A 13,395-nucleotide genomic window follows, 5' to 3' on the forward strand; every position below is an offset into this window, starting at 1 on the left:
GTGAACTATACACCACCAGTTCGGAAGCGGGTTTGGGTTTGCTTTCTCCCCTGCTTTATTGGGGAGGACTTGCCATTGCTTTTATGAAGTGCTTGCTAGCCATGGATGCCAACTAACTTCTTCGATTGAAGGCCGGAGGAGCATGTCTGGTTCCAGGAGCTGCTTGAGCAAGTCCTGGCACTCGGCCGAGATGCCCAGGTGAGTGGGGAAGGACACCCCCTTCTGCTGCTGCCACAGCATCTTGGGAATGTCTGTGTCATCGAAAGGCAGGCTGGCGCAGAGCATGACGTAGAGGACGACGCCCATGCTCCAGACGTCACCCTTCTTGCTGTCGTGCGGGATGCCCTGCAGCACCTCGGGGGCGGCGTAGGCCGTGCTGCCGCAGAAGGTCTGGCTCAGCTCCCGGCGCGACTTGGGCAGCACCTTGGCGAAGCCAAAGTCCGTCAGCTTCAGGTTGCTGCCCTGCAGCAAGGCGTTCTCACACTTGAGGTCCCGGTGGGCCACGCCGCAGCCGTGGCAGTAGCGGATGGCCTCGACCATCTGGCAGAAGAGGGCCTTGGTTCGGCTCTCGGGCAGAGGCCCCCCGTTCAGCACGCAGTCAAATACATCCCCTCCCTCGGCCAGCTCCATCACCAGGTAGATTTTACCGTCGGCGGACTCCAGCATCTCGTACACCTGGATGATGTTCTTGTGGTCCAGGGTGCGGACGATCTGGAGCTCCCGAGGCAGGAATCTCTGGATAAATTCTGAGGAGACGAGGGGAAAGGATGGTATCGGTCCAGAAGAGCCTAACTCTCCCTCCCGCTTTCTGCCCTCCAGCATGTCTTCTAGTCACAATGTCAAGTTCCCTTTTAACAGTTTTAAACATCTAGATGCTTGGACTGTACAAAGAATATCCTATTTTTGTAGTTAATACGTTATTCAAAGGAGCTACATGCCAACCTCAAGGACTGTTGTGAGCACCCTGGAGACCGTGGAATCCAAGTGTTTGGGGATGGTCAGAGTCACTGGCACTCATATTCTGAGGCCTGGTTTGCTCACAGTGTGGTGACCCAGCTCCTCACCCCTGCCTTCTGACCCAGTTCTTCCCATGAGCCAGTCTCTCTCCCATCTCCACCACCTCCACACCAGCCCCTGCCCTCTGGTAGCCTGATCATGCCTCCGCTGGTCTCTGTTCCCCTGATGGGCTTGGCTTCTGCCTCTGAGGACCCTTCACCTCCTGCCATTTTAATCATAGATTCTGGAAGGTGTGATGTTCCTGGATTCCCAACATCCCTGTTCCCCATGGACCTACGCCAGAGCCACAATCACTCTTGCTTTCCCTTGGCCTTAGTCTAAAGGGGAAGAGGAGTGATCCTTCTGACTGGAGGAGGCCCCCACCCAGGTCCGCCAGCCCTCCCTCCTTCCCTCCCTCGGGCCCCAGCTCACCTTCTGGCCCTCCCATCTTGTCTATAATTTTAATTGCCACCTTTCTTTGGTGTTTTTTGGAAAATGCTTCCTTGACTTTTGAGTAGGTCCCTTCCCCAATGGTCTTGCCGAGCTGGTACCCATTGGAGAGCAGAAAGTCCTCCATGCTGTGTAGCGTCTCCTTCCTATCACCCTCTCAGCTCATGCTGCCTCTGTGAGGCAGCTCTACTCCACCATAGCCCTTGGCCGGGTCCTCTTCTCCCCAAGGACTTCATCCACGGCAGCCCCTATCGCTAGAACATTCAGCCGCAGATGGTGGGGAGGGAGAGGGCCAGACATTTTTAAACTCCAGCCCAATTGTGATGTAAATGATGTGTGACCCTGGGCCAAAATGGCTAGCGCCCCTATCTGCCCTCACCGGACCCGGCACCGGTTAGGCATCGCTGCCCCCCAACCCCAAGCCGGGCGGGGGGCTGCGGCCCGGCCCGGAAGGGAGGCGCTCCCCGGGCCGGGCCGCCCGCGCCGCCGGAACGCCGGCTCCTTTTCCCGGACGCCGCCGGGTGCTGTAGCCGCCGGCGCCCCCATCGGGCCGCCGGGGGGCCGCGCCGCCCAGCCCCCGGCGCCGTGGCCGGAACCCCCCGGCCTCCCGCGGGCGGCGGGCGGGCTCCCCGGCGGGAGGAACGGGCTCTGTGAGGTCAGCGCGCCGGGCCCGGGTCACAATGCAGCCCTCCCCGCCGACGCCCGCGCCCGCCCGCGCCGCAGACACCTGCCCGGCCCCGCCTGGACCGGAGCGCCCCCCCGCGGCCCGGGCTCCGGCAGCTGCGTCCGGCCTGGGACTGGCCTCGGCCGCCAGCAGGTGAGGGGGCCCGGGCGCGGCGCGGGGAGGGGGCGCCCGGGGCCCGCAGCGCCCTGACCGGCCCTCCCCGCGCAGAGCGACCCGGGGCCTGGACATGAGTGCCCAGGAGCCCCCTCAGGGTCGGAGATTCCCCATTGAGGCCGGAGACTCCCCTGGCCTTGCCGCCACCCCCGAGTCCCAGGACAACCCCGAGCCGGTAGCGACGGAGCACAACCGGGTCAGGTGAGCGGCGCCCCCCCTCTCCTTCCCTCTCCTCCCCTCCCCTGCCCTCCCCTCCCCCGCGGCCCCCCTGCGCCCCCGGCTCGTCCCCGTCCCCACCCCCAGTCCACCGCCCCGCGCCCCGCCCCACCTCGGAGACCGGTGCGCTCCGGCGAGGCCCACAGCGCCCCCTGTCGCGCCGCCCGCAGGCCGCTTCGCCGCTGCCCGGGCTGCCACTGCCTGACGCTGCTGCACGTGCCCATCGACGTCTACCTGGCCATGGGCGGGAGCCCCCGGGCCCGCGCCACCTGAGCGCCCCGCACGTCGCGCGCGCCGAGCATGAGACAATGATGCACATTTTAAAATAAAGAATGATGCACATTTTAATAAAGCACAGCATAAACTGTTCTTTCCACTCCGGGCTGGCCGTGTATGTCTGTCCCGTCGGATCGGGCCGCGGACTTCTCTACTTCATCCCACGGTGCCTTCCCTTAGGCTGCCTCCTCCCCTGGATCCTCCCAGCCCCCGGGCTCCCCCTTCCCGTTACGTCTCCTGGCGGGTGCCCACCCTTCCCCCTTTTCTTGCTAGTCATGCATGACCGCTTCTCAGGCAGCCTTTCCTCTCCGACCCTTTTCCTTATCCTCTCCCCCCATCTCTCTCATGGTCTCCAGGGAAAGTTGTGTTACTGTGCTCCCGGCCTAGTAACTGGAGGGGATGGGCGGGCAACTTGAATAAAGAGAATGACCTCCCACATCCTCTTGGCAGTGGTAATTGGCCCCAGGTGTGCACACGTGATTTAAGAATGGCCAATTGCTGTCCCTCTATGGGTGGAGATACAGAGACTGAGAGAAGACATCTCTCCCTTCTTGGGATTTCTAAGCTGCTTGCGGGCGTGCTGCCTGCCCAGGAGGTCATGTGGGATGAGAGAGGAACAATGGGGCAGTCCTGGTGGGACTGAATCCTTGGTCATAGCCAGACAGATGCCCTGGCTCCTAAATTCTACGGCAATGAGGAGCCTTGGACTTGGACAGCTTATATCCTTCCAAGATACTTAAATAACTAGTTCCTTTTAGCTCAGACTAACGTCAGTTGCTCTCAGTGGTGAGACCCTATCAATACAGAGCCTGATAATTGTTTTCTCCCTTAAAATGAAAACATCCTGCAGAGGAGGTGAGTTCTGTTTACAGTAGGGGTGTCGAACTCAATCAGAGAAGGGGCCAAAATCTAAAATCCAGCCTAAATCTCGGGCCGAATGGTTTACTGAACAGTCATAAACTGACAATGTCATAAACTGACAGCGGAGTGCAGTGATGACAGCGTGGTGCGGGCCACATTGCAAGGCCTGGTGGGCTGGATTTGGCCCGCGGGCCTTGTGTTTGACACATGTGGTTTACAGGGAACGAGGTCCTTTTTCTGCAGAGCAGCAGCACGGGTTGTCAGGCTGCAGAGGCTGACATTAAGTTTGGTGGGGATAGAAACAGCTGGATTATTCCACTTACCAGAACTGAGAGTCCCTGAGGGGTTTTCCAGGAGGTACAGGGTGGAGGAGGAGCAGTGAAGGCGAAGAGAAAAGCCAGCACTCGTGCCTGATGCCAGGGTTATTATGGTGGAGGGAAAAAGGTGTGGGGGGCTTCCAAGTACCAGGATGTCTGAAAGCAGCGGTCGCCAGCCTTTCGGACCTCACGGAGCACCGTCTTAAAGGACCAGGAGCTGAATGGCCAAGTAAAGTCCTCACTTCAAAGTAGACCTTTTGGCCAACATCCTCTCCAATAAGCCTCCCACATTTGGCACTGCCTAGGAGAGCATTTGTGTGGAAGTCAAGAAGTCACTTTAAAAAAAAAAAAAAAAAAGAAGAAGTCACTTTACAGTGACCCTGGGATTCTGAAGTGCTCTGGGACAGCTTGGCCTTCTTTCCTATGCAATTAGGGGAGGGAAATTAAGTCAATGGTACTTAGATCTCAGGAGACAAGAGACTGAACCTGATCTTTGGCTCACATATATTTTTCCAATCCTATATAATTAAGAGGTACTATGGAGCCGGAACCAGTATGGCTCAGTGGATAGAGCGTCGGCCTGCGGACTGAAAGGTCCCGGGTTCGATTCCAGTCAAGGGCATGTACCTTGGTTGCGGGCACATCCCCAGTAGGGGGTGTGCAAGCTGATCAATGATTTTCTCTCATCGATGTTTCTAACTCTCTATTCCTCTCTCTTCCTCTCTGTAAAAAAATCAATAAAATATATTTTTAAAAATTAAATATATATATATATATATTTGTGTGTGTGTGTGTGTGTGTGTGTGTATCCTCCTCCCATGTGCTTGGATAGTGAGGGATGCAAAGATTCCAGACGCATTCGTTGCCGATGGGCCAGACCCTGGAGCTAGTTAGGTCTAGAATGTCCATGAGAAAGGGCATTCTGGAAGGAACGCTGTGGACAAAGGCAGGAGGCAGAAAAGTGCAGGGCAAGTTCAAGGAATTCAGTTCAATCGGCTTTCACCAATACCTACCGGCCACACCCTGTGCTGAGCGCCCAGGCCTGAATCCGACCACGTGCCCTCGCAGAGCTCAGAATCCAGGGGACCCAGGAGCGAGTTCACAGAAGAGAAGCTGGACTGAGACACTGAGTTTGAACTTTGTTCTGCAGATGACAGAGCACAGCAAGCTCCAATCTGGATCACGTCTCTCTCCTACGTCTCATCTCCATTCTGTCCTCAGCTGCTGTTCTTTCCCACTGAGAAAGCCACTGGCCTAAATTCTAGTCCTGCGTATGAGTCCTGACTACCATTGACAAGCTGTGCAACCTTGGGCTACTTAGCCTCTCTGATCTCCATTTCCAAGTCTGTAAAATGAGATGAATGACACCCGGTGGGAGGTTTCAGTACAGTGAACACAGCATCAGGCAGGAATCACTCGAAGACCGAGAGAGGCTGATGCTGCTCCTACCGTTGGCTTCAAGGGGCAGCAGAGAGCCGGCCAGCCAAGTCCCCAGGGGCTGGGTGATGCCCAGCCAGGGAGGGGCCTGGGGAATCCCTCTTGCCTCCCTCTGCCAGCTTCCCAGCAGTTCTGCTCAGAAGCCTACAAACTTGTTAGGGGGATATTTCCAGGGGAATCCCCAAGTGCTAAGAGCAGAGTTGCCTCCCTCCCTCTATAGGGTAAAGCTGTCCCCGGATCCCAAAGCAGGACCCCAGATCCCAGCCTTATTGTCTGGGCCTGAGGAATGGGGAGGGGCCCTGGGAAAAGGGGATGCCTTCCCTCATTCTCTCAGACACCTTATTAGCCAGCCCCTCCCTCAGGACTCCCTTTTAGAAGGAGGGGGTGAAGTACAGATGGACCCCCAGGTTGCCATGGAGATGGCAGGGGAAGGGTTGCTGTGTCGTCATGGCAACAATTGACGTCAGCACCATCTTTTCCCATTGCTTGATATGAAACCGGGGCAGCCCACCCCAACCACAAGCGAGTTCCCATAAAACCTTCTCTTACTGAGCCAATCAACCAGGGGTCCCCAGGCTTAATATAGTTCTGGAGTTAAAAGCACAGACTCTGACGCCAGTCAAACCTTCGTTCCAATCCTCCTGCCTCATTTTAGCTGTGCGAATTTGAGCAAATTCCTTAAGCCCTGAAAGTCTCCGATGTACAATGCGGGTACATAGCTGGGGAGCGCCAGGTGTGTGAGGACCCCAGTCCCGGAGAATCGTGCACTGGGCCATCTCGTGTGAAGTGCACACTGATGTCAGGGCCTGTCCAGAGTCCTGGAGGCCTGTCAGGGGGTGATGGGCCTTCAGATATAGACTCGCAGACCCTAGAAGGTTCCTGAGACTTCCAAGGACTGGGTCCCAGAGACTGAGCATCTCAGAATTTGGGTGGAGCCAGAGACAGTGGAATGTCCAGACTCTGAGGAAACCCCAGATATCACTTTCCCTGAAACCCCATCACATCTGGACTCTGACCCAACTTCCTTTTGTCCTCCCCTCTGCCTCATCTGGGTCATCTTAGCAGCCTCTTCCTTTTGGGCCTCCACCTGCTCCTTTGGAAAAATGATGAATGAGCCGAAACCGGTTTGGCTCAGTGGATAGAGCGTCGGCCTGCAAACTAAAAGGTCCCAGGTTCGATTCCAGTCAAGGGCATGTACCTTGGTTGCGGGCACATCCCTGGTAGGGGGTGTGTAAGAGGCAGCTGATCGATGATTCTCTCTCACCAATGTTTCTAACTCTCTATCCCTCTCTCTTTCTCTCTGTGAAAAATCAATAAAATATATTTAAAAAAAAAAAAAAAAGAAAGAAAAGAAAAATGATGAATGAGGGCCCCTGGGAAGACTCAGGAAACCCCAAACCAGGTAGATCAGCGAGTCGGAAGCCACAGGGATATGGGTGTCCCAGCTCCCATGGTCTCTCCCCACCCATCCTTGGGGTAGGGCGCCAGAATCATTCTCATTCCCTCTCTCCCAAGCCCAGTCCAGACGACCACAGTCCATCCTGCCACCTCTCCGAATCAAGCCCTGGTTGCTACTCATCTGGATTCCTCCAGCAGTCTCCTCACCTGGCCCTCTGGTTTCCTCCGCGCCTGATTCCTCCAGTCTGGACTTGTTTCATAAAGACCACAAACCCAGCAGTGCCGTCCTCCTATTTAAATCTCATCCATGGCTTCTTTACGTCACTTGTCAGCCACATGGGACACCCCTCAGCTCTTCACTAAACACATTTCCCACCTTTAAGCACACGGGTCCTTCGGTCCAGGATGGCCTTCTTTCCACTCCCACTGACCCGATCTCCACCAACTGTCACTTCTCAAGTCTCCTCTGCCCCCCGTTTCAGCCCTCCCCTAACCTAGCTAGCCCACTGTGTGCTTACACTGCTCTTTAGCCCCTGTCGAATGGCTGTCTAGCCCATTACGATATGGATTCAGTAAGGGCAGGGGCCTTCGACATATTCACCCTGACACCCCCAGGGCCGAAAATGGGAGGGCTAAGGATTCTGTAGAATGTCTGCGGATTAGATTAGCTAGCGAATGGCTGCTTGCTAAGTCCACAGAGGAGAGGGCACAGGGCTGTAGGAGAAGGAAAAGCAGCGCCAGCTGGGGGTGTCCAGAATGGCTTGCCTAAGGAACTGACACTGGAACTGAGGTAAGCAGCAGTTACCCAGGCAAAAACCCAGGGGTGGGGGACGTCCCAGCACTGCGATGGGTGTGCGCCATGGGTGAACTTTTGGCTGAGGACACACTCATGTTTGGAAAGACAACCCTGGTTGCTTTGTGGGAACAGACCACCTCAGAGATCCAGTGGCAGCAGGAGACAATTCAGGAGGCTGCTGCAGCCTTCCAGGTGCAAGGCGACAGGTACCGGGACCAGGTGTCAGCAGTGGAAACGGAGAGAAGCAGTGGGATTTGGATGTGTCTCAGAGAGGACAGGATTTTGCAGCTCCTTGAATATCAAAAGGGAAGATATAGAACCAAGCCCAGGTTTCTAGTTCAGGCATCTGAGAACAGGACCAAGCTGGGGAACCTAAGAGGAAGGGCAGGGGCTGGGCTTGTCTCCTGTGAGGTGGGACGTCCAGGGGAGGGGTCCCAGAGACGGTGTGGAGCAGAGAAGAGCGGTCAGGGCTGAGAAGTGAGTCTCTGACACAGATGGACACCATCGGCATGGGAACGGAGGAGATGAGATTCCCTTGGGACTGACTGCGGAGGGTCCGGGAACACCTATGTTTAGGCCGTGAGCAAAGGAGGAGAAATCTGCCATGTGGCTGCAGTCGGTAAGATAAGAAAACCAAGCGTGCAGTGTCCAGAAAAACAAGGACACAAAAGTACTTCAAGCAGGAGACAGAATGTGACTGTGCCGGAGCCACCACGGCTAAGGGGTCATGTCAGAGAAAGCCCTGAGAGCATCCTTTGGATTTAGCCACAAGGAGGTCAGTGGTGACCTTGGTGAGGGAAGGTGGGGGCGGGAGCCACACTGTGAGTACGGAGGCAGAAAGAGAGGGTGCACACAGCTCTTCCGAGAACGTTGGCGGTGAAGGGGTCTAGAGACGGACACAGGGTTGAAGGAGGGCTTTCTTTTTCCAAGATAGGAAGGACGACAGCCTGTCTGTCTGGGCTGGGAAGGAACCGCCAGGGAGGGAAAGGTTGGAGAGAAAGAAGGGGAAGGAGAGGAGATTCCCTAAGGAAGAAAAAGAGATTCAATCCCCAAGTGTGGTTGCACAATTTTTGGGGGGAAGAGAAGGGGGGCAAGTCAGGACCTGTACTGGACTCTGGGGGCTCGAAACAGCTGCCCACTCTCCCCAGCAGCCAGGATGGGTCACTGGGGGGAACAGCCCAAAGTGGCAGAGCGAGAAAGGGAGCTGGGCCAGAACGTGCCTCAGGATCCCAAGGGGTTGAGGGCTGTGCCCGAACCTCATGCTCTGAGCAGGGTTGAGAGGGGTTTGTGGGGGGGGGTCAGACAGAGTAGTAGGAAGCCAAGGTTTTCCTTTTGGCTTTTCTCTACTCCTCTTTGAACCTGTTTCCCTTTCTGCAGAGAGAGGGTTAGACCAGATTAAGGACTTTTTTAGGGGGAGGGGAGGTAGCCAGGAACGCTTTCTAGATTCTTTCCAGAAATATACTTGTGCCTGGAACTTTGCAGACAGCTTAGGGGTCCTGAAACTCCCAGAAACGCATTCCTGAGCTAGATAACAATTCCTGAACTCCAGCTGGCAGAGCCTCTGACATGTAAGAGTGCCCTGGGGCAGGGGGAAAGGCTCTGAAAGGGCCAAGCAGGGCTCCTACACCTGGGGGCAGGGAGGCCTTTTGAGGTGTGGGTTCTACCTGTGCCACCACCAGGGTGTGAGAGCGGAACAGAGGTTTATTCAACCGGCAGCTGACCTTCCTGCCCTCAGCCCCCTCGGCCCGTCCTTGCCCTTGTGACCCCGGTCCGGGGAAGTGTCCCGGGGGCCGCTGAGGATCTGGTGACCAGCTCTCTCCCATAAAGCGGCTGGTGAAGTCAGACAGCAGACTGGACCCGCCTGAGGTGTTTTTAGCAGGAGGTGCCCCCACCCACCTGCCAGCTGAGGCTCCTGCTAAAAACAGCCGGGCCCAGGGGGCCTATGGGCTTTCAGCCTCCCCCTCCGCCGGGGCAGGTATTCTAGAGGCCGAAGCCGGGCGGCCTGGACACCATGCTGTTCACCGAGAAGGCCCACTTGGTGGTGAATTTCCTTCTCTCCCGGGGAGGGGCCTGGGGAGGGCGCTGGCAGTATCCGGGGCCCTGGACTGGCAGGTGGGGGAAGGAGGGCCAGGCCCTTGGGGAGACCCATGGGAGCCTCCAATCCCCCTCCCAGTCCCTCTGGAATCTGGATTGACCAGGAGGGAACCCGGCCTTCGCCTCGTCTCCTCTGATTCGGGGCGGCCCCTCCTCCCCGCTCCTATCTCCTCCTGGAGTGACCACCGCCTCGGGTCCCCGCAGGCGACCCCGGGCCGCGCCAGCACACCGCCTGGACCAGGAGCTGTGCTTCTGGGGCTGCCGGGCCTGTCCCCGCCGGCGGCGGGCGCCCGCCGCAGCCTGGGCGACCACTGGCTGAGCCCGCAGCGCCGCCTCCCGCCCGGCGCCGCGTGGCGCTGGCCGGCGCGCAACATGCTGCTGCTGCCGCCGGGCGCCACGGGCCTGGCCGACGTCCCCTCCGCGCGCGCCCGCGCCTCACGTGAGCCGGGGACCAGGGAGAGGGACGTGGCCTAACGCCGGGGGCGGGGTCTGCGAAAAGGGGCGGGTCCCAGACTCCGAGAAGCCAATCAGAAGTTGGTTGGGCTGGGCTTGACGTTTCCTGCAAGCGGGAGGCGGGGCGGAACTGGGAAGGGCGGCGCCTGAGGGGCTGAGAGCGGATAAGGGGAGGGGCTAGGAGAGTGGGCGGGGCCCCGGGAAGTAGGGGAGCATTGCTCCCTCCAGGAGCAAATCTTCCCGCCCTCCAGGTGGACGCACCGATGGCAGAACATTAACTACCAATTCCTGGGCAAGAGGAAGAGACATCTGGTTCCTTTGCGCCCATGAGAACCGGTAAGGGGCGGGGCCGGGAGAGGGGAGACCATGGAGGGGCGTGTTGTGGGGGCGGAGCCTAAGGGAGGGCTGGGGCGGGGCAAGGCACGAGGTGGGTGCGCGGCTGCTGCAGACTTCAGGACCAGGGGGCATTGGGCTGAAATGGAAGAGGCACGTGGGCCCGGCTAGTGTGGCTCAGAAGGCTGAGCACGGACCTATGAACTAGGTCAGGATTCGGTCAGGGCACCTGCCCCGATTGCGGGGGTCAATCCCCGGTAGGAGGCGTGCAGGGAGCAGCTGATCAATGATTCTATTATCATTAATGTATCTCTCTCTCCCTCTCCCTTCCTCTCTGAAATCAATATTTTTTTCTTTTAAAGAGGCACACTGGGTGGGGGTCTCTGCAGGGTTATTTGTCCCTGCCTTTCTCATACCACCACAAACATATTTTAAAAGATTAGCATATTTTAACCATATTAAAATTCCTGTTCAGCCAAAACCGGTTTGGCTTAATGGATAGAGCGTCAGCCTGCGGGGGTGTGCAAGAGGCACCTGATCGATGATTCTCTCTCATCAATGTTTCTGACTCTCTATCCCTCTCTCTTCCTCTCTGTAAAAAATCAATAAAATATATAAAATTTTTCTGTTCGTCAGAAAACATCTAAAAAAGTAAAATACAGCTGGGACCGGTTTGGCTCAATGGATAGAGCGTCAGCTTGGGGACTGAAGGGCCCCGGGTTCGATTCCGGTCAAGGGCATATACCTTGGTTGCGGGCATATCCCCAGTAGGGGGTGTGCAAGAGGCAGCTGATCGATGACTCTCATCGATGTTTCTGACTATCTCTCTCCTTTCCTCTCTGTACAAAAATCAGTAAAATATATTAAAAAAAAAAAAAAAAAGTAAAATACGAGTTCCAAGCAGGACTCCTCAAGTAATGCCAGCTTTGTGCCCTGCATGAGGAGTGCTGGGACCAGGATAGGTCTTGACTTTGGGCACCAACTAGACCAGGAGTGACTCCAGGCCTTGGCCTGGTGACTAAGCGGAATGACCTCCGGGAAGGAAGGCAGGGCCCACTCGGCCGGCGCTGTCAAGGCGATCACCCTGTGTGCGTCTGCGCACTCTTACATCTCTGTGCATCTGTGAATGACTGACCCACCTTTCCGCATGGCTCAGTTTCTGTGTATCCGTCTATCTCTGGTCTCTGTGTCTGTTTATTTATTCCACAGATATGTATCAAGGGCCCTTTTTAGTGGCTTGTGTCAGGTTTATACACTGAGTCCCAGGGTTCACACTTAGTGAAATGAGCAGTTGAAGTCCCTGCCCTCATGGAGCTTATATTCTGGTTGGGGAGACAGACAATAAAAAGAGGTCAGAGGTCAGATGTCCTGTGTTTAAGAAGAACAAGGTGGATCAGATGCGGCTTTACAGGTAGTGGGCGGGATTTGGTCTGTTCACAGGTCCAGAAGAGAGCCTGCCTCTTGATTGGGGCTCAGTCAGTGTTGAATGAATGCATTTGTTGGTCAGGAAGTCTCGACCGAGGAGGTTAACTCTGACAAGGCCTGCAGTATGAGGGGGTCAGCACTCCAGAACCTGGGAAGAATGTTCTGGACGGAGGAAACAGCGTATGTCTAGTGGGTGGCCTCTGGCCTCTGGCCAGCTGGCCTTAAGCCCCCCTATTGCCATCTCTGCTTTTGTGATCTTGGGAGTCACAGGGCAGGTTTACACAGGGCCCCTCCCAGGTGTCTGGAAGTAAGGTCACTGCAGACCTAATTCACCCCCTGAGCCATTGTGGCCTGACCAGGCTGGCCTGGCCATTTCCCTTAAACAGTGGTCAACAAACTCATTAGTCAAAAGAGCCAAATATCAACAGTACAATGATTGAAATTTCTTTTTTTTTTCTTTTTTTTTTTAAATATATTTTATTGATTTTGTACAGAGAGGAAGGGAGAGAGATAGAGAGCCAGAAACATCGATGAGAGAGAGTCATCGATCAGTTGCCTCTTGCACACCCCCACTGGGGATATGCCCGCAACCAAGGTACATGCCCTTGACCGGAATCGAACCCGGGTCCCCTCAGTCCCCAAGCCGACGAACGCTCTATCCATTGAGCCAAACCGGTCTTGGCTGAAATTTCTTTTGAGAGCCCAAAACTGACTTCTGCTCATGGGCCACGAAGTTTCAGTCTCACTGTACGTGCACGCCCGCACGTGGTATTTTGTGGAAGAGCCACATTCAAGGGGCCAAACAGCCGCATGTGGCTTAAGAGCCGAAGTTTATGGACCACTGCCTTAAAGCAACCCCTCCCCCCAGAGCCTCGGTCCCAAGACCTCTGGCTCCTTTCCAGGGTAGTATCCTGCAGCGCAGAAGGAAGTCCTTCGTCCTGTCTTACCACAGTCCCTGCTGGCCGGCCCTTTCCTCTCATCCTGCCTTGGGGGAGAGGGGAGGAGATGGGCTGGCCCTGTGGGACTGAGAGCCCAGAAAGACCTGACAGAGTGGGGGGTGACACCCCCCTGCATTCCCCAGGAGATAAACCTCAGAGGGGCAGAGGTAGTCATTCACCCTGGAAGCCTCTGCCTCATCCATTATCTCATTTAACCCTTCACCATCCTATTTTACAGACGGAAACTCAGGCAGGCCCAGAGAGGAAAACATGGCAGAACTGGGACCAGAACCCAGGTCTCTTGATAAAGTAGAAATAATCATAACAAATAATATTTATTGATCTCTGCCAGGTACCATGCTTAAGCTTTGCATTCAATTATCTTTCCTTTTAAAAATATATATATTTGTATTGATTTCAGAGATGTAGGGAGAGGGAGAGAGAAAAACATCAGTGATGAGATTGGCTGCCTCCTGCATGCTCCACACTGGGATCAAGCCCACAACCAGACATGTGTCCTTGACCAGGAATCAAACCATGACCTCCTGGTTCATAGGTCCATGCTCA

The 13,395-nt window shown here is 56.0% G+C and overlaps 2 protein-coding genes across 2 annotated transcripts; one reads left to right on the forward strand and one right to left on the reverse strand.

The window, feature by feature from the left end:
- Positions 1-58: 58 nt before the first annotated feature.
- Positions 59-1,595, reverse strand: TSSK3 (testis specific serine kinase 3). Its single transcript, XM_084874399.1, has 2 exons — positions 1,429-1,595; positions 59-746 (listed from the first exon to the last, which is right to left on the reverse strand). Exons 1-2 carry the CDS (start codon positions 1,571-1,573, stop codon positions 82-84), a joined length of 810 nt encoding a protein of 269 aa, XP_084730525.1. The 5' UTR covers positions 1,574-1,595; the 3' UTR covers positions 59-81.
- Positions 1,572-3,210, forward strand: FAM229A (family with sequence similarity 229 member A). Its single transcript, XM_084874398.1, has 3 exons — positions 1,572-2,263; positions 2,339-2,485; positions 2,671-3,210. The coding sequence occupies exons 1-3, from the start codon at positions 2,127-2,129 to the stop codon at positions 2,771-2,773; spliced, it is 387 nt and encodes a 128-aa protein (XP_084730524.1). The 5' UTR covers positions 1,572-2,126; the 3' UTR covers positions 2,774-3,210.
- The last annotated feature ends 10,185 nt before the right edge of the window (positions 3,211-13,395 follow it).

This window comes from Pipistrellus hanaki (assembly GCF_964339955.1).
Source record: "Pipistrellus hanaki genome assembly, chromosome: 2".
Lineage (NCBI taxonomy): Eukaryota > Metazoa > Chordata > Mammalia > Chiroptera > Vespertilionidae > Pipistrellus > Pipistrellus hanaki.

Coding starts and splice junctions, on each gene's coding strand:
- FAM229A (XM_084874398.1), top strand. CDS start 2,127: ATGCAGCCCTCCCCGCCGACGCCCGCGCCCGCCCGCGCCGCAGACACC. Junction 2,264..2,338: donor CTGGCCTCGGCCGCCAGCAG/GTGAGGGGGCCC, acceptor CTCCCCGCGCAG/AGCGACCCGGGGCCTGGACA. Junction 2,486..2,670: donor ACGGAGCACAACCGGGTCAG/GTGAGCGGCGCC, acceptor CGCCGCCCGCAG/GCCGCTTCGCCGCTGCCCGG.
- TSSK3 (XM_084874399.1), bottom strand. CDS start 1,573: ATGGAGGACTTTCTGCTCTCCAATGGGTACCAGCTCGGCAAGACCATT. Junction 747..1,428: donor CAAGATGGGAGGGCCAGAAG/GTGAGCTGGGGC, acceptor TCGTCTCCTCAG/AATTTATCCAGAGATTCCTG.